The sequence below is a fragment of the Carassius gibelio genome, chromosome A16, assembly GCF_023724105.1.
Source record: "Carassius gibelio isolate Cgi1373 ecotype wild population from Czech Republic chromosome A16, carGib1.2-hapl.c, whole genome shotgun sequence".
In the NCBI taxonomy this organism is placed as follows: Eukaryota; Metazoa; Chordata; class Actinopteri; order Cypriniformes; family Cyprinidae; genus Carassius; species Carassius gibelio.
The window spans coordinates 3,062,889-3,085,752 of record NC_068386.1 but is presented as its reverse complement, the minus strand read 5'-3'; the positions used below and the strand labels follow the sequence as shown (position 1 = coordinate 3,085,752).

At 34.2% G+C, this 22,864-nt stretch overlaps 2 protein-coding genes and 1 long non-coding RNA gene across 4 annotated transcripts; 1 reads left to right on the top strand and 2 right to left on the bottom strand.

The window, feature by feature from the left end:
• Positions 1 to 4,343: 4,343 nt before the first annotated feature.
• Positions 4,344 to 8,896, bottom strand: LOC128031220 (G-protein-signaling modulator 1). Its single transcript, XM_052619502.1, has 5 exons — positions 8,556 to 8,896; positions 7,770 to 8,244; positions 6,376 to 6,532; positions 6,045 to 6,283; positions 4,344 to 4,760 (listed from the first exon to the last, which is right to left on the bottom strand). Exons 2-5 carry the CDS (start codon positions 8,229 to 8,231, stop codon positions 4,626 to 4,628), a joined length of 993 nt encoding a protein of 330 aa, XP_052475462.1. The 5' UTR covers positions 8,232 to 8,244; positions 8,556 to 8,896; the 3' UTR covers positions 4,344 to 4,625.
• A 1,000-nt stretch (positions 8,897 to 9,896) lies between these two features.
• LOC128031076 (pre-B-cell leukemia transcription factor 1) lies at positions 9,897 to 20,480 on the top strand. 2 transcript variants are annotated; one of them, XM_052619293.1, is made up of 9 exons: positions 9,902 to 10,265; positions 10,868 to 10,941; positions 13,915 to 14,159; positions 15,011 to 15,201; positions 15,769 to 15,904; positions 16,041 to 16,182; positions 16,943 to 17,037; positions 17,217 to 17,267; positions 18,864 to 20,480. In XM_052619293.1, the coding sequence occupies exons 1-9, from the start codon at positions 10,021 to 10,023 to the stop codon at positions 18,942 to 18,944; spliced, it is 1,260 nt and encodes a 419-aa protein (XP_052475253.1). In that variant the 5' UTR covers positions 9,902 to 10,020; the 3' UTR covers positions 18,945 to 20,480. The 2 variants fall into 2 exon arrangements, with proteins under 2 accessions (XP_052475254.1, XP_052475253.1); XM_052619294.1 differs by lacking the exon at positions 17,217 to 17,267 and having other exon boundaries at positions 9,897 to 10,265.
• Positions 20,481 to 21,324: 844 nt separating this feature from the next.
• LOC128031165 (uncharacterized) lies at positions 21,325 to 22,864 on the bottom strand. Its single transcript, XR_008188061.1, has 3 exons — positions 22,609 to 22,864; positions 21,970 to 22,129; positions 21,325 to 21,891 (listed from the first exon to the last, which is right to left on the bottom strand). It is a non-coding gene; the product is annotated as an uncharacterized LOC128031165 (long non-coding RNA).

Genomic DNA, 22,864 nt, shown 5'->3' with positions numbered 1-22,864 from the left:
GGTTATTTTATTAAGATAAATACATCATTAATAATGCCTATATATTCCCATGATTTTTTTAGAATCATTTCTCAACAGATTAGACATACGTCTCTTAGCTTAGTCCAGTACTGTCAAAACAATTAGATTTTTAAACTGATATGTAATTTTGCCATAGAGCACAAATTGTCACATTTAATATATATAGGCAGATTATGGGTTAAATTAGATCAATAAAATGTTTGTTAATTAAATATAATGTGTTTACATTTAATACATTTTATATAAATTATTAGGTAACACTTACATAAACTATCAAAGATAAAAAAAAATTCTAAAGCATTTATTAATCTTTGTTCATGTTAATTTCAACATCTACTAATACTTTATTATAATAATTTAGAAAAAATTATCTGTCAGTATTATTTAATGTACCTAAACTAACAATTATTAACTCACGTCAACAGATGTTAATAAATATTGTAAAAAAAATTCAATATTTATATATATATATATATATATATATATATATATATATATATATATATATATATATATATATATATATATGCAATATATTTGGGGTAAATTATTTCAGCCGTAGAATAAAAGTTTATAAGTTAAACACAAAATTATATTTCAGATAATATTAATATCTTCTGATAATTTTTAAATAAGCCATTTGTTGTATTTTAATATATATATATATATATATATATATATATATATTCAAAATTACTAACAATATGTAGTTATATAAATTTATGTCACAAGTTCAGAAAATGAATGGGGATTTTAAAGTCATTCTCACACCGCTGGCTTATGCTGCATTCAGACTACAGCAGAGAAAATATCTCGGGCGTTCATGCTGCAATAAATCAGCAGCTGGGTTGACATAAATCTGCCTGTGATCAGTTCAGAGACATGTAAATAAGCAGCAAGAGCTTTCATTTCTGCAGATTTACTGTGTGGCTTTGACACAGAGAGCCGACAATAACCCGAACCACAGCCACCGTCAGCCATGCAGACATCAGAGCGCCAGACTGAGGATTTCAGGAAAAACAGCTTGCAATCTGACTGGATATCAGCAGGAAATATAATCAAAAAGCTCACAAAAATAATAATAAAAATATCAACATATTTCTGATACATTGATCAATCTCAGATGAATGGCTGGACTTTGACAATTCTGCCTTGTATCAGAAATATTTATAATTGTTAATTATAATATAACTTTAATATACATTTATTTACACATTAAGAGAAACATATTTAATTTTACCCCCAGGCAAATTTAATGAAATGTTTGTTATAACTATTTCTTTGCCAGTTAATTTAAATATATTTATAAATATTTAATATGTAATTATAATATATTTATATTTAATATAATGCATAATATATTTGTATTTATTGTTAATTGTTTAAAATATAGAAGGGTTCAATGATGTGACATACCAGAAAGTAAAAAGTCGGATTTCACTAGTTGCTCTCGTGTTTATGCAAAAACTAATGACATTGTTTAGAAGAAACCATATTGAGTCAATGTTTCCTCATCTCACTCAAATACAACAATAAATCATAATCACATTTGGTTCAGGAAACACATCTGCCGCTGGCAAGCTTTGTCAGAAAGTGTGCTCACATTCAGGGCCATCTAATCTTCCTGCAACAGATTTTTTATTTTTATGTGAGGCAACATGAAGCAGCTTTAAGAGTCTGACAAAGCCTCCTGAACCGTGAGCACAATCCACACAGTTATTTTTGATTTCAGAAGATGCGCTCAGATGAATCGGACTGCTGAATGTAACGTGCAGCGGGTTTGGATGAGGCTGCAGAGCGAGTCCTTTTGTTCAGAACAAGAGCAGATAAGACTGTTATCTGATACAGGGAACAATCTCGGATGAATGACTGGACTTCCACAATTCTGACCTCATGATCTGGATTTAACATTGTTATTTTTTCCTTTTTGCAATGCAGATTTTTTTAATTGATATGTGCAGTAATAAATAATAATAAAAATAAATATTTTATCTTAGTTTATATATATATATACAAATTGACATTAAAGGACACGTTTTTCATAATTTAATTCATATTCATTAAGTGGAATTTTTCTGCAAAATTTATAGCAATATATATGTATTTATATGACAAGTTATATATCTAATTTTTATCATTTGTTTGTATGTATTATATGATACATTTATATATATATATATCAATATATATCTATTTATATGACAAGTTATCTAATTTTTATATATATATATATATATATATATATATATATATATATATATATATATATATATATATATGTAAAATTTCTGTAATGAAACTCTAGATGGCACAGGCCAATAGGTTCTAACTTAGTCTGATTATGCAATGGGCCATCTATCTATCTATCTATCTATCTATCTATCTATCTATCTATCTATCTATCTATCTATCTATCTATCTATCCATTGTCTATATTCATTAAAACGTTATTTTATATTAAGCAATACATGCAGAGCCAATGACATTTCAAAAGGATAAATAAAACTGTGCATGCTAAAACAGAAAACTACAATGTATAATGTGTTTATAACACCGTATTGACATCATGCAGAGAATCCCGAGCCGGGCCGTCATAAATCCAGAGCTGAGGTCACAGGTGAGCAGAGAGCTCAAAGAGGGTCAAGGAGGCGAGCTCAGGCCTGACGCTCTTACTTACTACAGCATCTTCAGCACAAACGCTGACTATAAAGAACGGCTGTTTATCTCTTATAGCAACTGAATTCAATCAGAGCTTTAGAGCTGTAGAAATCACTGGTGTTCAGCGTTCAGTGGAGGAAACTATCTACATTTCTGTAAGGGGTAGGGTTAGAGTGTGAGTTAGGATTTGCTTATAAAACCTGTAACAATCTGTATATGAAACATTACAAATCATTACAAATAAATGTGTGTGTGTGCTCTTGTTTTTGTGACATATCAGGACACAACTCTGTATAATGACATGGGTATGACACAGGTATTACAAGAGGAGGATGACTTATGAGGACATAACCCATGTCCCCATTTTTCAAAACGCTTATAAATCATACAGAATGAAGTTTTTTTGAGAAAGTAAAAATGCACAAAGTTTCCTGTGAGGGTTAGGGGTTAGGTGTAGGGTTGGTGGAGGGATAGAATATACAGGTTGTACAGTATAAAAACCATTACGCCTATGGGATGAACACACTTTTCACAAAAAAAAAAAATGTGTGTGTGTGTGTGCATATTATACTGAAAATTCTCTTATGAGCAGATATCAAAAACAAAATGTGAGATCTTTGTGAAAATGTTGCATGTTTCTGGCCAAACTTAACTTATTGAAAGCATTACATTGCAGTGCATATCTATGTGCTACGTTTTTTTTCTTGTTTTTTTTTTTTGCATGCAGACATTTTTTGCCTCGTGATCTTGTAATTGAGCACAAATTGCTGGTAATGCACAGGCAGTGTCATGTTCCCAAACCTGATCGCTGCAGGGGAAGCTCATATAAAAACCAGGCATAAAAAAAAATGCTAATTACTAATGTTAAGAGTGTAGCTGGTGATTTGAGAACAACACCTGACAATTATCACGCTCTCCCTCAATGAACGTCTCTCAGTGGAAACCTGATTGAGCTGCAGTCTAATGAGAAAGAACATCATGTGTGACCTTCAGCGTGTGATGAACACATGCTTTAGTCTGCAGTTAGGGTCCCGTGTCCCTGTGGAAAGAGACTGTGCTCTCATTAGCCTTGACGTCTGCTCACCTCCATCACCAGTGAACAGGTCGTTTAATGAGATCGGACTCACACAAGAGCTCTTTACCTTTCCTTCGCCGCTTTGTTTTTTTTTTTTGGTCTTTGAACAGTATATGTATAGGTTTTATGATCTGAAACTTAAACTTATTTTTTTTTTTCTGAAGTGTTTTGTTTGAAAAATGGGCTTTCTTTAATTTATTTGTTATCCTGTTTTGTTATCTCATGCAATAACCTTTATTATATATTTTTAAATGTCCAAATACTTTTGGGGCCTACTGTACTGAATTAGAAGTGGACACCATTACTGATTTTACACACAAAAAAAGGCCCATATGTCAAACATTATACATTTTTATGTTATATTTAACAAAATGTATTTAAAAAAATGAACTCAAAATATATAGCTGATAAAATGCATTAAATGCATATATATTTGCATTATGTTTGTCCTTCCTACTCAAGTGAGATTAAAATGATTAGTCTCTTTCGCCATCTAGTGGATGAATATGTGATGTAAGAATTATGAATTATTAGAAATCTGTGCATAATAATTCACAATTCATAATAATAATTACAGTAAACATTATAATTCACATTGAAACCTTTATTTCCTTACCGTAGCATGTACATAACAGAAAGAGCAGAGATCCTTCAAATGACCTTTATCTTTAAAGCAAGAGATATTCTGTGACTCTCCCGTTTAATATTGAGTTATGATTTCAAGCGCAATAAGTGTAGCAAGAAGTAGTGCAAGTGTTCTTATACTGGTAGTCTGATCTTTATAGATACTTGTACAGGAAAGAGTCTGACAGGATAAACTCACACACTGTAACAGGCCCAGTAAAGCAGGAACCTCCCGTTTGATTCTCTCTTAATGACCAGGTTTGAGCTCCGTTCTCTGTTCATCCATTCTTCCGCCCTGGACCTTCAGCAACAAACTAAAGAAATCTTCATCGTCCATCGGTCCTGGAGCTGCACTGCGCTGCTCCTCCAGCCGCCCCTGGGCCTGGGCAAACAAAAATAGAAATCAATCAATCAATTAATAATGACAACAATAATTATTATTATTATTACGTTTAATGAGAATCATTTTATTATTAATTAATTTAAGAAATCAAAACATTAGCCATTACAAATTTGACATTACTGTCTAGAACTTATTATATTGATGATACATGTTTTGTAGTGAAAAATTATAAAATAATTTTTTATATTATAAATTGTATAAATATAATGAAAAGGATATGACAATAATACACATTTTAGAAATAAATACCATTAGCCTTTACCAATTTGACATTACTGACTGGAAAATATCATACTGATCATACTTTTTTATATTATAATAATAAATTATTATTATTATTATTATTATTATTAAAATGTTAATACAATAATAATAAATCAAAATCATTAGCATTTACCAATTTGACATTCCTGACTGGAAAATATAATATTGATTATACATTTGTTCTGATAAATAATAATAATAATATATTTTTTAATTATTATCATTATTATTAAAAGGTTAATACAATAATAATAATGTTAGGAATTAAAAACATTAGCCTTTACCAATTTGAGATTACTGACTGAAAAATATAATATTGATTATAAATTTGTTGTGATAAATAATAATAATAATTTTTAGAATATTATATTTATTATTAAAAAGTTTATACAACAATTATTATTTTTGAAATTAAAAACATTAGCCGTTACCAATTTGACATTACTGACTTGAAAATATTATATTGATTATAAATGTGTTGAGATAAATAAAAATAATAATTTCTAATATTATAATATATTATTATTATTATTATTAAAAAGTTAATACAATAATAATAATTTTTGAAATCAAAAACATTAGCGTTACCAATTTGACATTAAAAACCAAAAATTATTATATTAATCATAAACATTTATCAATTATTAATAATAATAACAATAATAATAAAAAATGTTTAAAAGACCTTTACCAACCAGGAATTAAATAAATAAAATAAATAAATAAAAACAAACAAACAGTTATTTGTCTTTGAAAACAAATAAATAAATAAACATGTTTCTAAAGTCAGTCTCAGATGAAAATATACAGCTGTTTATGTATTATTTTATATTATATTTGGGATCCTGGCATCAGCGAGTATGAGATCCCTGTGTTTAGTGAAGTTAGCAATAAGAAAATAATACGTTCCCAACATAATTCAAATACAAAGACAAAGATGCAGACTAGATTATATGTGTCTGTTCCAGTGGTGATAAACAACATCTCCGCAGCGCTCACTTGTGAGTTGACGATCATGTTGTAGAAGTCCTCTTTGGGTGTTTGCATGGGAACGGTTCGGGTGACCTCGGGGATCTTCCAGCTGCTCTTCCTCTGTTTGGCTTTGGGCAGCGGAGGTGGGGGGGCAGAAGGAATGTTCTGGAGCTCTGCTCGCTGGTCATCCAGTCGACGACCCTGAGAAGTCGCCAACAAATCGAAGAACTCCTCCTTCTGCAGGGACGTCATGGAGGAGAACACCACTGTATGGAAAGACACAGTTCAATCAGTCCTATGTGTTGTATTATTTTCCGTAATAATGGCAAGGAGATGCATTCAGATTGTGTTTCTTCACCTCTCTGGCTGTGGCGAGGTGTGCAGGGCTCTGAGTAACACCTCCTGCGGCGATCCAGACTGAACGAGCAGCGCTGGTCATTGAGTCGCCGGCCCTCTTGTAACGCGAACAACAGCTCACACAAAGCGTCTGGGAAATCTTGAGATGTCCTGTGAACCTGAGCACATCACATCAAATCCGTCATTAAAGCGACGGTTCGACCAAAATGATCATGTACTCACCTTTATGTTGAGCCAAACCGGCATGAGTTTCTTTCTTCTGTTAAACACTAAAGAAGATATTCTGAAGAATGTGGGTAACCCAACAGTTGATGGTAGCCATTGAGCCATTTCCACATTGTGGAAGTCAATGGCTACCAGCAACAGTTGGGTTACCCACATTCGTCAGAATATCTTCCTTTGTGTTCAACAGAAGAAAGAAACTCATGCAAGTTTGGAGTCAAACGAGTCTTTCCATACTGTAAGTGTCTAGATGTTGCTTAATTTCCAAAAGTCAGTAATGGTATCTCCTCAACACAATCCACTCAGCTCCTGACGGATCAAATAAAGGGCTTTTGTTTTGTTTTTTGACCTTTTCACTCATAAATATTTCAGATTACAGAAGTAGCGTTCATTTCATAATTCTTAATAATGGGTGTGTCAGTTTCTCTAGACGAAACTTTTGTATTTTTGTAAATACCTTTTAAAAGTCCTTTGGAAATGTACAAAATCATGCAAAATTATTATTATTATTCTTTATTTTTTGATGCAAAAAAAAAGGCTTTCTAATCCCATGACAACTAAAGTAACAAATGTGAAGCTTTTGGAATATTATTAGTCCATACCTGTTAGCTTTGGGACTCATTTACAATACTGGTCAAAAGTCTGTAGTTAAGAGTTTTTTTTATTATTAATATTATTATATTAACACTTTTATTCCACAAGGATGAATTGCATTGATCAAAAGTGACAGTAAATACATTTATAATGTCTTCTTTTGAAATCTCTCTTCATCAAAGAATACTGTATCACGGTTTCCATAAACATAGGAAGCAGCACAAATGTTTTAAATATCGATAATAGGAAATGTTTCTTGAGCAGCAAATCAGCATATCAGAATAATTTCTGAAGGATCATGTGACACTGATGATTATAAAAAAATTCAGCTTTGATCACAGGAATAAATATATTACAATAGAAAACACACATATTTTTTTATCAAATTAACTCATGTAAGAGACTTTTTAAAAACATTAAGAAATCTCACCGACCCCAACCAAATGAAGATGCTAATATAATCGATAATAAAAATGTTTCGTTACACTGAGTGATTCAATAGTAAATACATTAACACAGGAAAGAGTCCTGCACTTAATAAATAATCTGAATAAATTTCAGATAATTATGAAACTTTACCATTTGCTTTGCATCGTCAGGGCTCAGTCTGTCTTTGGGCCGCAGTTTTACTTCTCCTTGAACGCTTGATTTGTCTTGAGTCTCTACTTGTAGCATCTTCTCTGGTCCTGCAGCCGTCCCGTCTGACAGTCCCTTGTCGGTTTTTGTAATAATTTCACGACCTGCATGATCTTCCACCTGTTGACTTTCTATAGTTGCATTCTTCTCCTCATTCATTTCTGCTTGCATTGTTTTACTCTCACCTTTTCCTTCTTGGACACTGTTGTGATCATGTGTACTTCCCTCTGTGGCTTCTCTAATGTCATCCTTTGTGTTTTCATCAGTCGTCCTAACTCTCAGTACGGTCCTTCCTCTGCTGCTGTTTATCACATCCGAAGGTTCATCCCCCTCTTCGAGGATGAGAAGAGGCTCCAACTGCTTGTCCACTGAGGTTTCAACTTTGACCTCGGCGCAGTTCATCATAGCTTCTGCCGAGCTGTCCATGGAAGAAAATTTGAGAGCTTATTAAAAGTACGAAGTTGAAGAACTCTCATTTCCATTTGCTCAACAAGTCGAGACATCGAAAGACACTGAACAGTTGTGCATGTAATCAGCATATACATCTCAAGTATGTCTAACATTTATAAACACATTTTTAATTACGTAGTCTGTAGTAGAACATGACATTTGACAACTTATCTTAAACACTTTCAGTGCACAGCATGGTTATTATATAGTAATAACAAGTAACTGTACTTATTTCAACACAGATTTAGATAGTAGGTGACATTGTACGGCCCTGCTTACCTTCTCAACCTTCGATGAGTTAAAACGAGGTCCTCAGAGCGGAATGTCAAGTAAAGCCCACATGCATCTCACCTCCGTGTACGAACAAGCATTAGCTCCCACATATCTATAACTACATGAGTGTTTTTCACAAACGAATCTGAAAGGAGCTAGAAGCTGACACGATGCATCGACAACTTCACTGCTTCACAGTCTCTTCCTGTTCCTCTCTTATGGCCCTGATCCACCCCTATTTATTTGGCCCATGTCAGTGTAAGTAGTGGAATTGGCTCATGTATAGAAATGCACTATACGCATGATATATCAAACCAACTTATTTTTTCAAATGCTAAGCTATTTTATATTCATATGTCTGAGAAATGTGTGCTGACGCTCAACAGCTCAGAAAGTCTTACATGTTGAAACTGGCAGCCTGTTTGTTTAACACAGTCTGTGGTTTTGCAGATTTCCTGTTGACTACCAGAAAAACGAGAAGTTAGACTCGGCGATAAAGAACAAGACTCGAGAATGGTGGAGAAACCAAATGAGCCACTAGCATTTAAAATAAGATACTTGATATTCACGTTCCATTTTCACCAAGAAACATGTCTTGTTTCTCCCCCTGTTGATTACATTTCAGACCTAAAGCCTCCGGGCCGTGACATGGTGACATGTAAACTATGCACTTGCAGTAAGGAATCTTGTATATGTTGAGCAACTGTTGAGTGCATGCAAGAATATCACATTTCAAACTGTGCTTTGATACAAGAGTGAATCTCTTGAAAACAGTCGAGTACACGCCCAGTTCACATTTCGCCCTTAAAACAAACAAGTAAATAAATGAACAAGAAATAAATGAATGATATTTACATATTTAAATATATATATATATATATATATATATATATATATATATTTTTTTATATATATATATATAAATAATTTAAAAAAGAAATTAGCAGTTATTTTAACGATAACTATTAATTAATTAAGAATGATTCTACCCCAAATCATTTTGCAATTCTGGAAGTATTTTAATTTCACTTATCATTCTATTCACGGGAATGTAATGTTTTGTTTAATTTAAATCAGCTAAATTAAAGCATCATTTGATTTATATGTATTTTTTTATCAATCTTTTTTTTTTATTTTTTCAGGATGCTAATTGAACATGTTCTTGACAGCTTTGTGAGATTTAATCACACAAAAAACTTATCTTTTTTTTTTTTTTTACATTTTCCTGGGAGCAGAAATTCACTTTCATACTTGGTTAGATGAGGTTTCAATTTCACCTATGAGTTTTTATGTACTGATTTTGACCCATGCAACAGGACTGCGTGGTCAAAGTGTACTCATATCTTGACTTTTGCATTTGCAGAATGCCTATTTCCATGCAAGGACACGGTTTTTTATGTGTCAGTCGCTAGGGGAACCCATCGTGGTGATGCATGGACACACACTCATCTAGATTAATATACTGCTCAGGATGTTGCAGCCGCAGCAGCCCATCACGGGCAACGGGCCCAGCGCAAGCCGCGGTCTCGGGTTGAACGTCCACCCGGGAATGCATCCCCTTAACCCGGTGCACCCGCCTTCTCAACACCGCCCCGATGGAGACCCCGTGGGCCTCGAAGGCACCGAAAATGGACACAACAACCGCCGAGACATTGGAGACATCCTGCAACAGATCATGACGATTACCGACCAAAGTTTAGACGAAGCTCAAGCAAAGTGAGTTAGTTATTTAAAATGATTTCTTTGAAAACTTAACGTAACGTTAAGTTTAGCATTGAGCTAACGGCCGCGTGAGACAAGGGTATGCTAAAACATAGAAATATCTATTATCTAACCTTTTTAATGAAGTAATTGTATCTTTAGTCCAATCAAATACACTTTTATTTTACCTTTAAAGTTATTACTGTTTAAACATTTATTAGAATGTGTGCTGAAGTTCACGGTATAAGTTAACTGCTATTGTTTACGTTTTACTTGACTTTCAACAAACTCTTTTTCTTATTCAGTTTTGTAGTATATACGTTGCATTATATTGATTCTTTATTAGATGTACATAAATCTATATAGGTTATTTTAGTTACTTTTTTTTTACTCATTCCACAAAAACAAATCACTGCCTGAAGCTAAAGTGAAAGGCTAATGTGTCAGTAGAAACGAAATCGGTAATCAGTATTTAATATGTTTAAAGAAAAATCTAAATTATATCAAGAGTGGGGTTGTGAAATAATATTTTATTTTCACTAGCAAGGCGATTTCACTGTTCCATCGGTAGCATGATAATATTAGCTGACTGACTTTTGCTTGTTATTTTGTGATAGAAAACACGCTTTAAACTGTCATCGGATGAAACCGGCTTTATTCAGCGTCCTGTGCGAAATTAAGGAGAAAACTGGTGAGTAATGAGCATGCATTTTGTTTGAAAAATGGTAAATCTCATAAATGTAACTTTATAATTGGTTTAAAAGTTGCCTTTGTAATCGGCACAGCCGCCATGTTCTGCAAGAACAAAGCCAGAAGAGTGTAGACTTCACAAAAATACAATAATTTTAATATTTCCCCTAAATAATCATTTAGAGTTTATTCTAGTTTATAAATGTATTCTCAACCCCCATCGTTTCCATGCAATATTGCATGATTTGAATTGTTAAAAACATGTTTAACTCTACAATAGCATCATGATTATGGGTTTGAACAGGTATGCAGCTTTTAAAATTAATCTTATACCAAAAACCCATATTATTTGCCAAAATTATTTGCCTGCATGTTTTTTAAATAGCTATATAATCACAACAACAACAAATGTTATCTGGTTTGTCTGAAGACCACATTTGCATTTCCTGAATACATTATTCTCAGCTTTATGTCTGTGATATTATCTCAAACTAAATTGTTTTTCATGCATCTGATATCAAATTGTTTGCATGCATTAAGTACAAGTATGATAGTAATAGGCTTCTATGAGAAAATAATAACAACCATCTAGTATATTAACACAAACCTTTTTATTTGCATGCAGCATCCTATTGTTTGTAGAGATGTTCCGATACCCTTTTTCTCTTCCCGATACCGATTCCGATACCTGGGCTCAGGGTATCGGCCGATACCGAGTACTGATCCGATACCTGGGTGTATATCTGTATATACAGCTGTATATACTACTAGCCCTGTGTAAATTGCTAGAATTTTTTTATGGTGTGCTTCAGACAGATCCCTCAATAAAACATGAACAAATACATGGTGAACTACTGTATTTATTACAGTATTTTTATTATCTAACATGAATTTGACAGTATTATTTATTTTCTTATGCAAAAAAGAACTTCAAATGCAGCCAAAAATCTAACACCGCAAACTAAAAAAGGTATTTAAGTTTTACAATATAACTGTATAAAAAAACTGCAACAAAAAAGATCTATTAATCAGATAATCTCTTTACAACAAAACAAGTAAAAAACAAGCAACCATCTAGGCATAATTATTATTATTATAGAGATGTATTATTATTACTGTAGGCTACAACAGTAGCTTTATATATTGTCAATTTACTCATGTAAACCAAACATTTATTTTAATGGGCTGCCATGAAGATCTTTGAGTGTCTGTGTTTATGATATGACAGTATTCTCAAATGAAACGGTAAATTCTCATGAAGTGACGGTTTATGCGTTCGTGTCCTCATGACACACAGCAGAGACTACAAAACAGCGAGCTCTCGCGCATCTGTGCCAGTCACCCACAGAGATGTAGATTTTGCGGGAGTAATATTTAAATAGTATTTTGCAGTTTAATATTCACAGACACTAGTATATATTCGGCTACTGTCTGGAGCCCTGCGCTTTGACTTACACGGAAGCGACTGAACGCAGCTGCCGGTACTGAATATACTCGAGAGTCTGTAACTACCGGTACTACAGAGACATACTGCTAACCACTGATCTATAATATAGTAGCGGCTTCACTGTGTTTTGGCAGTTTAGAATGTGATGAGTGATCCAGTCATATATAGATAAGGGCTGCTAACGCGTTTTCATTTCTTCTTCGCTGCTCTAAACAGGGGTTGCTTGTGGCAACACAGCACAACTTCCTGTGTTTTCAATGCATTTTGAGCAGCGAAGAAGAACCGTGCAGCGGTTAGGCAAAGCTTGCGGTCATAACTAGGTCTTTTTTAAGAAAATGGTATCGGATCGGTATATGGGTTCATGTACTCGCCGATGCCGATGCCAGAATTTGTTGTGGTATCGGAGATATTTCCGATACTAGTATCGGAATCGGAACAACTCTAATTGTTTGCAGGCAAGAACTGACCTAATAATAACTGCACAATGCCTTTGGTTAGTATGAAGAGTCTAAGTTTAGAAAATCCCTTAAGAGGACTGAGATGTTTATAGTGATGGTTAGTAATTAAATGGCCTTGTGCCTAATGGATACTTAATTTCCGTGGTTTGGCAAGCTCCCTCACAGCCTGTGTCATTAATCACACACTACTGCCACTATTCACTGTTTATCGTACAGTGCTGTCTAGTAACATAAAAAAATTAAATCTCTCCTAATAAGAGTATGTGTAATCAAATAAAGCAGATTTTAGGGTGGTTTCAATGTTAAAGCAGTGATGAGACAAGAACTGCTTAATGTTTTGCTCTTGACTGAAGCACTTAACCTTGTGTTGCTCCAGAGAAAACATTAAAATGAATTAAAACTCATATTTATCTTGTAGGTCATTGACTGCCATTATACTATCAGGCATGTTGGATTGTGATATTTCTACTCCTGAGAAAATTAAGGGTTTTAAATAAGCTAACCCAAATTTAGAAATTAGAAATATGAAATTAGAAATATGGGTGTTAAGCAACTCAAATGTAGTTTTTATAGCATGAACATACACAAATAATTTGGTATGGCTTTTAAATAAACAAATTCATAATTTTTGAAATTATTTGTTTGTATTATATCTATTAATGTTTATTGTTATGTATATTATTCACATATAAAATTTCTTACATTTGAAGTACTAATACCAGTGTACTAATACAATTAGTTATCTTTATTATTAAGTGTAAACATAATATGGTGAATATTAAAGGAGTAATTGCTACGTGACTCGATAAAAGGGCTGCGGGGGAATAACACGGGAAAACTGCATCACCCATAATGCACTTGGCCCGATTTGACTAAAATGTGGAAGTATAGGATCTGTAGTTTTCACAAAAGTGGTAAAATGTGCCATACGGCGGACAAATAAATGGGGGTGTCTTGGCGTAACATGAAAAAAATAATACACAATGTTCATTTACTTCATTTAATAACTGAAACAATGCAAAGTGGTTGAAAATCTGTAAACTTTAATGTATTTGTTTCATATTTACAGGTCTTTCTATGAGAAATGCTCAGGAGGAGGAGCCACCAGACCCACAGCTCGTGCGATTGGACAACATGCTGCTGGCCGAAGGTGTGGCCGGTCCTGAAAAGGGGGGCGGAGCCGCTGCGGCGGTCTCTGCTGCGACCAGCTCTGGCGGGATGTCACCTGACAGCTCACTGGAGCACTCCGACTATAAAAGCAAGTTGAGCCAAATTCGGAACATTTACCACACAGAGCTGGAAAAATACGAGCAGGTACATAATGCTGCCATTGTGCTGGGTAGCCACGCCCCCAGCGAAATCTCATTGGTCCAGAATCCTGCATCACATGGCTTTTTCAGCTGCGTTGTTTCTGGAAGTATATTATTCATTCACTATTTCCATACGGATTTAAAAGAAAAAGTCTTTGTTAAAGAATTAGAAAAAGTGAACTAAACCAGCGAATCACAATTTTTCTAACTTTGATTTGAAGCAAAAATATTTGAAAATCAGCTAAAAGACAAAGCTTAACAGCTGTAATGAAGAAAAGGAGCCGCAAGCCCATGAAGCATTGTGAATGACATTGAATTGAAATAATAGTATTAAAAACATTGTGAAATTGTAAATGTAAAGAAACTCTTTTTTTTTCCTTCTATTGCAAAATAAGGATATTACCAAGTACAAACAGTACAAAACTTTAAAGTAGTTAGAGATCATTCTTATTATTATGCCACTCACAATGCTTCATGGAGAGAGATTATTTGCTTGTGTTTAGTGGAGATTTTTCTGCAGAATCGTGGGTGATGTACTTTTCCATCAGGAATTCCACTTTTGAATATGATTTTCTTTTTAATATTTTAAATAAGTTCAAATAAAGCTTGCTGATGGTTTCAATCAAAGCATATAATGTCAATTGATAACCTTGTCGCTCACAGTAGGTCTCACTTTAGTGGTTTATAAGTTATTGTTCAAGATCAGTTCCTCTATGGAGAAAATGAATGGGATTTTTGCTTCCAGAACCCAACTGTTGCACACTATTGTGTTTTTGTCAGTTTGCACAGAAAATGGATGTCTGACTTAAGAAAACACATGTTCTGAGTGTTTTCTAATCTCATTGTCGTTTCCAGGCCTGCAGTGAGTTCACCACCCATGTTATGAACCTCCTGAGGGAGCAGTCTCGCACCCGTCCCGTGTCTCCGCGTGAGATCGAGCGTATGGTGGCCATCATCCACCGCAAGTTCAGCTCCATCCAGACGCAGCTCAAACAGAGCACCTGTGAAGCGGTCATGATACTGCGCTCACGCTTTCTGGACGCCAGGTGGGTTCGAAATGTATTTTGTGATATTAAATCTTTGTTTTCAATATCAGAAAGTTAATTGTTCCGGCTTTGTGCATGGTCTTAAAATGTGGATTGAAAAACGTCGTGGCATTAAATGTTTCATGCATTGCTAAAAACTAATATCTCAGTGTTTTTGTTTTCTAGAAAAAAATTTCTAAACGTATTCAGAAAACATCTCCTTGAGAAGTCTTAAAAAATGGAACAATTTTAAATGCTTAAAACAAATTCCAGTCAATGGGGGATGAAAACTTGTTTTCCTTTTCAATTAAATTGATTTTACTGATCCCATTGGTATACATATGTATATATATATATATATATATATATATATATATATATATAAAATGTATATATGTTCGTGTTTTATTCAGAAACTCACTTCATATTGACAGAGAACATGCATTTCATTTTATTCCTTAAATTTTCATTATGGGTCTTAAAAGGTCTTAAATTTACCTTCATAAACCTGCAGAGACCTTGTTTGCTCTACGTGTAGATGATAATTTTAGATTTTTGTTTGACTGTGGCACTTTCTTGGTTTTTCAGGCGTAAACGGCGTAATTTTAGCAAACAGGCCACAGAGGTCCTGAACGAGTATTTCTATTCCCATCTCTCGAACCCGTACCCGAGCGAGGAGGCCAAAGAAGAGCTGGCCAAGCAGTGCGGTATCACTATGTCTCAGGTACCAGCCCCTCTATCAGATCTCATAGACTTGTTCTCTTTTGAGCGTTTGAGAGGAGCCTGACTCTCAGTGCACTATGGGAGCGTCCGGTCATCAGAGATGTATCCGTTTCATTCTGCCTCTGAAATCGTAACAGGTGTCCAACTGGTTTGGCAACAAGAGGATTCGCTATAAGAAGAACATTGGGAAGTTCCAGGAAGAGGCCAATCTGTATGCCATGAAGACGGCCTTAGGGGCGACACAGAGCGAGGAATCCCCCCACACTCCAAACTCCACGGGTCAGTTCAGATCTTTAGCTCTGATGAGGCGTTTTCACACTAGATTTGGAGATTTGAAACAGGATATTTAATACATATTAAGAAACAGTAATATTCAGCTGAAACTGAAAACTGACTTGTGACTGACCATCTGTTGATTGAATCAATCAAATTAAAAGAAACCAGAATTGTGGAAAAATGTTTTCAACTGTAACGTGATTAAAGAATTTGAAAGCAATACACATATATTCTGTTGTTTAACAATTTAAACAATATATTAATAGACTGTTCAAAAGTTTGGCACCATTTTAATGATTCTAAAATCGAATATTCTCACCAAAGCTGCATTTATTTGAACAAAAATACGGTAAAAGCATTAATATTGTAAAATATTACTACAATTTAAAATAACTGTTTTATTTTCTAATGTTTTTAAAAATGTTATTTATTCCTGCGATGCAAAGCTGTATTTTCAGCATCATCACTCCAGTCTTCAGTGTCACATGATCCTCATAAATCAGTCTAATATGCTGATTTGCTGCTTAAGAAACATTTCTTATTATTATCAATGTTAAAAACAGGTGTGCTGCTTCATATATTTCTTGAAAATGTTTTTCAGGATTCTTTGAATAGAAAGTTCAAAAGAACAGCATTTATATAAAATATAATATATATTTTAATAATATCTTTTCTGTCACTTTTGATCAATTCAGTGCATCCTTGCTTCAGACTTCTGCACAGAATTGCAATATTGATATATATACACCTCTTATTTTTCCAGGCTCAGGGTCGTTCTCGCTGTCAGGGTCAGCTGACTGCTTCCTCGGAGTTCCTCCAATGAACGGAGAGCAGCCATCTTATCACATGGGGGCTCAGGTACGACTGTCTTAAACTCAAACAGCATTCCTGCTCCCCTGCCACATGTCATTGTCCCTGTGTGCGAGGATCTCACTGCTTCAGTAACATCAGAGGGAATGATGTGTTTTGTGTGTTTGCTTTAGTGTGCAGCTCTGTCTAAATGTCCTTCTCTCTCTCTCTCTCTCTCTCTCTGGTAGGACGCTCAATCACGCTTCTCAGACAGACTCTATAGTACCAGAGAGAGCCGGGTGAGGAGCTCATCACATGCATGCTCATGTCTGCCGTCTATCAGTCTTGCTTTTTAAGTGACTTGCATGCACATCACTGTGATCCGTGATCTTTACTTGTTTATGCAGTTTTTTTGTAAGGTTTCACGTGCTCTGTTGATTATTTTTAAGGTTTGTTCACATCAAGAGCGATGTGTGAAGTTGCATATGATTTATTAATGAGAAACATTCACACATATGAACAGAGGTGAATTACACATACATACTCTTTGAATGGACGTATCCAAAAAAAATAATGTTTTTATTATTATCATTATCTGATAATACAAATTTCCATTCAAATAAGTTTGAAATAGGAATGTAGCTTGATATAATGATAATAATATTGGTATATTGTTAGTAATAATAGTAAATAAGGTGCTGTATAAATTCTTAAAGTATTATTATTATTATCATCATCGTGATCTGATACCGAATTTGTGATCCTGGCTTATAGCCAAAATTATTATTTTTGTTACATGCCAAAAATCATTAGGATATTGAGTAAAGATCATGTCCATGAATATATTTTGTACATTTCCTACCGTAAATATATCAAAACTAAATTTTTGATTAGTAATATGCAATGCTCAGAATCCATTTTGACAACTTCATTTAGATTTTTTTGCACCCTGAGATTAAAGATTTTCATAGTTTTATCTTGGCCAAATATTGTTTGATCCTAATAAACCATACAAAAAGCTTATTTATTCAGCTTTCAGATGACGTATAAATCCCAGTTCCGAAAAATCAACCCTTAAGACAAATTTCACTTAAAAAAATTATTGTGAAATATAAATACATCTTGTTAAAATTATATTAATAGTGTATTATTAGTAATAAAATGTATAAATGTTAAAGTTATTGTAATTAAATTGTATTGTTATTGTTAAATTTAAATTATTATTTCATGGTTAAATCTGAATATTATGAGATTTTACTTGCATAAAACAGGAATATATTGATAGGACAATAATAGTTGTAAAATATTAGTAATAGAAATAAAGTGTGGTATAAATGTTTAAATTCCATTATTATTTTTGTTATGATTATCTGTCAGTATATATTTCACTTGCATTAAATAAGTGTTAAATAGTAATATATCTTGAAATAATGATAATAGTGTTTTATTACTTGTAACGAAATAATACATGTGATCAGCTTCTCATTAATAATGTGGACCATTTTACAAAACCGCTTTTGATTTATCAAGTGAAATCACTAAATGTCCAAATAAAAGAGGTTTGAACTTTGAAGACAATGTGAACAACATGAAAATATACACACAAAAAAACACCAAAATGTGAAATGTTTTCCTCATATCAATTCAGACTATTACTTTCCGCTGGATCATTTTAAATAACATCTTTAGCACATGCTTAAGCACAATTTAGTTTTTTTCACTTACTATGCCTTAAAGGGATAGTTCACCTAAAAATTAAAATGACCCCATGAATGATTTTGGTTGAACTATCCTTTTAAATATTGTCATGTATGCTAGTATTTGAATATGTTTAGAGATCTCTGTACAGGATGACTTCTTTGTATGGTTTTAAGAGCAGTTTTCTGTCTGTGCAGACTAATGGTAACTGGCAGGAGCAGAACACGCCTCCCTCGGCCACTTCACCCGGCAGCGATCACTCCGACAACTCTGACTGATGAACTCCTGCCACCAGGACGAAAGAATGATGCTCACTCTTCTACCCTACTGCAGTTTTAGTTATTCTCATTTTTGTTTTTAGAAGCTCATTATCGGACTGAAATATGAGCAGAGATTTTCCGTGTAAATCGTTCATACAGCTGTTCTTATGAAAATTGGCGTATTCCATTCAATACGGTAATTTACAAAAGAATGGGCCGTATTCATGAAGTAAACTGTTTGTAAAATTGTATATTTTTTTTTTGCATTGACTTCAATGTGAGCAGAACTGATTTCAGTCAAAATGTCTTGTGTGTGTGTGTGTGTGTATATATATTAATATATATATATGAATAGTTCAGATGCAAAAGCCTCTAAGTGCCATCTGAAATTTTCATCTAAAATTAGGATTTTTATCAAGCTCCTATCCTTAGATTGAGTCATTTTACTTTAATGACAATGTGCAGGTTCTTTTCCAGGCTATTAAAGTGAAATAACTGAACATAAATATAGAAGCCTGATAAAAATTCTAATTTTAAATGAAAATCTCAGATAGCATTTAGAGGCGTTTGCATCTGAACTCTTCATATATATATATATATATATATATATATATATATATATATATATATATATATATGTATATGTATATTTGTGTGTAACACTAATTTACTTATTTACTTAAGTTTTTGTTACAGTTCATGGAGTTTATGCATATGCATACATATATATACACACACATATACAAATATATATACCGTATTTTTCGGACTATAAGTCACACCTAAGTATAAGTCACATCAGTCCAAAAATACGTCATGACGAGGAAAAAAACATATATAAGTCGCAGGACCAGCCAAACTATGAAAAAAAAAGTGCGACTTATAGTTCAGAAAATACGGTATGGTATATAATGTTTGTGGAACTGGTAAATACTAATTTACATCTAAGTTTTGATTTTACAAACAACTTAAACATCTGTTGAGCTTTCGTTTCATGAATAAGGCCCTTTTTCCGTTTGAATGAGTGTGTGTGTGTGTGTGTGTGTGTGTGTGTGTGTGTGTGAGAGAGAGAGAGAGAGAGAGAGAGAGAGAGAGAGAGAGAGAGAAGTGTTGGATGAGATCATGGCGTATACTTGCCGTCATGTATGTTATTTCACTTTTCCACTACATTACAACTTCCACTATTTGTTACTGCAATATCTGGGTGTTGAAAGGGGAACTTTTTAAACTGCATTAAGACTGCTTTCATTATAGTTATTATATTATTATTATCACTGCTTTATATTGTTTATTCAGAGCTCAGATAGAATTGGCTTTGGTGAAGGGGGCAATAGAGAAAAATCCAAAGATTGTTGGTTTGTGTGTGTGTGTGTGTGTGTGCTTTTCTCTTTTTTTACTGAGTTTGTGTGTGCATCAGTTAAATGAATGAGGTGTGTTTGCTGTCTTTATTTCCCGTTTGAATGAGTATATCAACAGTGCTGTCTTTTCTCTGTACAGTGAAACACCTGTATTCTCTACCTCTTTTACAATAAAGACTGTCTGTGTACACATTCATCATTTGCACTTAAATATCTTTTTTCTAAGGACATGATCTGTTTCACCTATATTTTTATCACTGAAAAATGTTTGCTTAACATAAAAGGGCAATTGCAGCCAATTTTACTTCAGTAATCTGATTAATGTCCCAGTCGAATGTTATTTGTTAATATATCACTGGATGATATTTCAGTCAAGTTGGACCATTGTGAAAGACGCACTGGAATCTTGACCATTCTAGAAACTTCATCTCATGTGAGTGCACTTTATGTTAAATGCATTTACTATTAATTTCTTTAGGTATAATACTTTTTTGTGAAAAACATTAGTACACCTTGGGAACCCTCCGAAACTCTAAAATGGAGAGCAGATCCGGTGGCAAGAAAATGCAATAAAATATAATAGGATGAGACAAAAATTACTTACAGAAAATTACGGTAAGTATATTTTAGCTTAATTAAGATTTTATGATAATATTAAAATGAGATGTTATTATTGTACTGTAATATAATTATTGTAGTATATGATATTATTTTCATGAAAATCAAACAATTCCTGTAGTGCATAAAATGTATTCTCACTGCTGTAGTAAGTTATTTATTTATTTTTTATATTTTGTGTTGTAAACCCTAAAATACTAAAAAGCAAAACATGCAAACATATAATAGTAATGAGAGAAAAATAAGGGAAATAAGGGAATATCTGTTTTATTGCCATAAAGTAAAAAAAAAAATATATATATATATATATATATATATATATATATATATATATATATATATATATTCTTACTAATTCTAAATTTAATTTTCTTTTTTTTCTTTTTTATAACTTTTACTTATTTTAATTTTGGGATGAGAACATGTTTTCCTGAAATTCAGCCAATAATATTAGATTATTTTAATACAGTCAGTAGAAAATTTTTAAACAACAGTTTTATGCATTATTCAATGTCTTCTTTTTTTTTTTTTTTTGTTAATCTGTCACTTGCTGCTTTGGATGGAGTCGGTGGGCTCACTATTGACCCTGTCACTGATTTTGGAGTTGCGGTACCTTATATTCTCTTTCTCAGAGTCCATCTGAGCTGCGCTGGGGACGTTCCCTGTGTTTTTGCTCTCTGATTGGCTGGCCGCTTCTCTAGGGTGGGGCACGATCACTATTTCTGCATGCTCATTGGCTATTTTTTTGACTGGCACTGCTAACTGACTCTGGATGGTTGCCACTGGAGCGGCGCTTCAGTGCTTGCTGGGTACAGGAGAACGAGCGCTGTCGAGGCACAGGTTGTGGAAACCGGAAACAAGGAATGTCCTGGGTCATCTCCCTCTCCTCGTCCTCCATCTCTGACATCACTTCATGGAGAGTGCTGATAGGGTGAAATGGGTGGCCAAGAATCCTTGGGCTGACCAATGCCATTCCCATCTGCCAATCACTGCTGAGAACAAAACATGAGAGCATGCTGTTAAAATTGTAAATGGAATTGGAAGGAACAGCTGCAGAGCTGACTTACGTAGGCAGAGTTGTTGACATCCCCCTGTGGCCAATGATCCCTGAAAATGAGGCACTTCTTAATATTTATAGAAGAGAGTGCCTTTTCCCTTCACCTTATGGTCCAGTAAGTCCACTGCAGCACCGTAGCGAATGAGAGTCCCAGTGGAGTTCAGATCTCCCTGGATGAAGAGAAGGAGAGAGAGAGAGAGAGAGGAGATGCAAGAAGGAATTGATAACAGACAGGGCAAGGGTGATCAGGAAATGTCGTGTTGTGGTGCACAAGAGTGGTCACAAAGTACTGTACGAAGCCAAACAATGACATGAGAGCATCCAGGAACGTCTTATGGGAAGAGAGAGAGAGAGAGAAACAGAGGCTTGGAAGATGAATACTCCACATTGCCCAGGCGCTACAGCACAATAACTGTGTTCTGAGCTGGATGTGTTGATCGGTGCTGGAGTGATGAGGGAAGCAGGAGGAGATGGAGGACGGCACTGGGGAGTTCAGGACAGAACAGAGACAGTGGCAAAGACATAACCAGAAAGGGCTAAACACATTACTGTCCAACTGCAAAAGAAACTAAAACTCTTTCTGTAATGTATTCTAGAAGACGACATTGATTGAAGGACTCCACATGCAAGGAGTTAATGGCACTCTTACCGGTGTGGTCAGTGTTATTGACAGCCACACTCCGGCTCTCAGGAGCTCCACAACTACTCGGTCAAGCCAACTTCTGACAGCTCGGATCAGTACAACCCAGCCGTCTGGACCACACCACTTCACCGGAGCACTCTGAGAGATGACAGACAAATAATCAGCTCTACAGAGAGAATTTTTTACATGCACAGCGATGCAGCATGCAGATTTTGTTCAGCAACAGATATCATGAATGCTGTAGTATAACAACTTTTGTGAT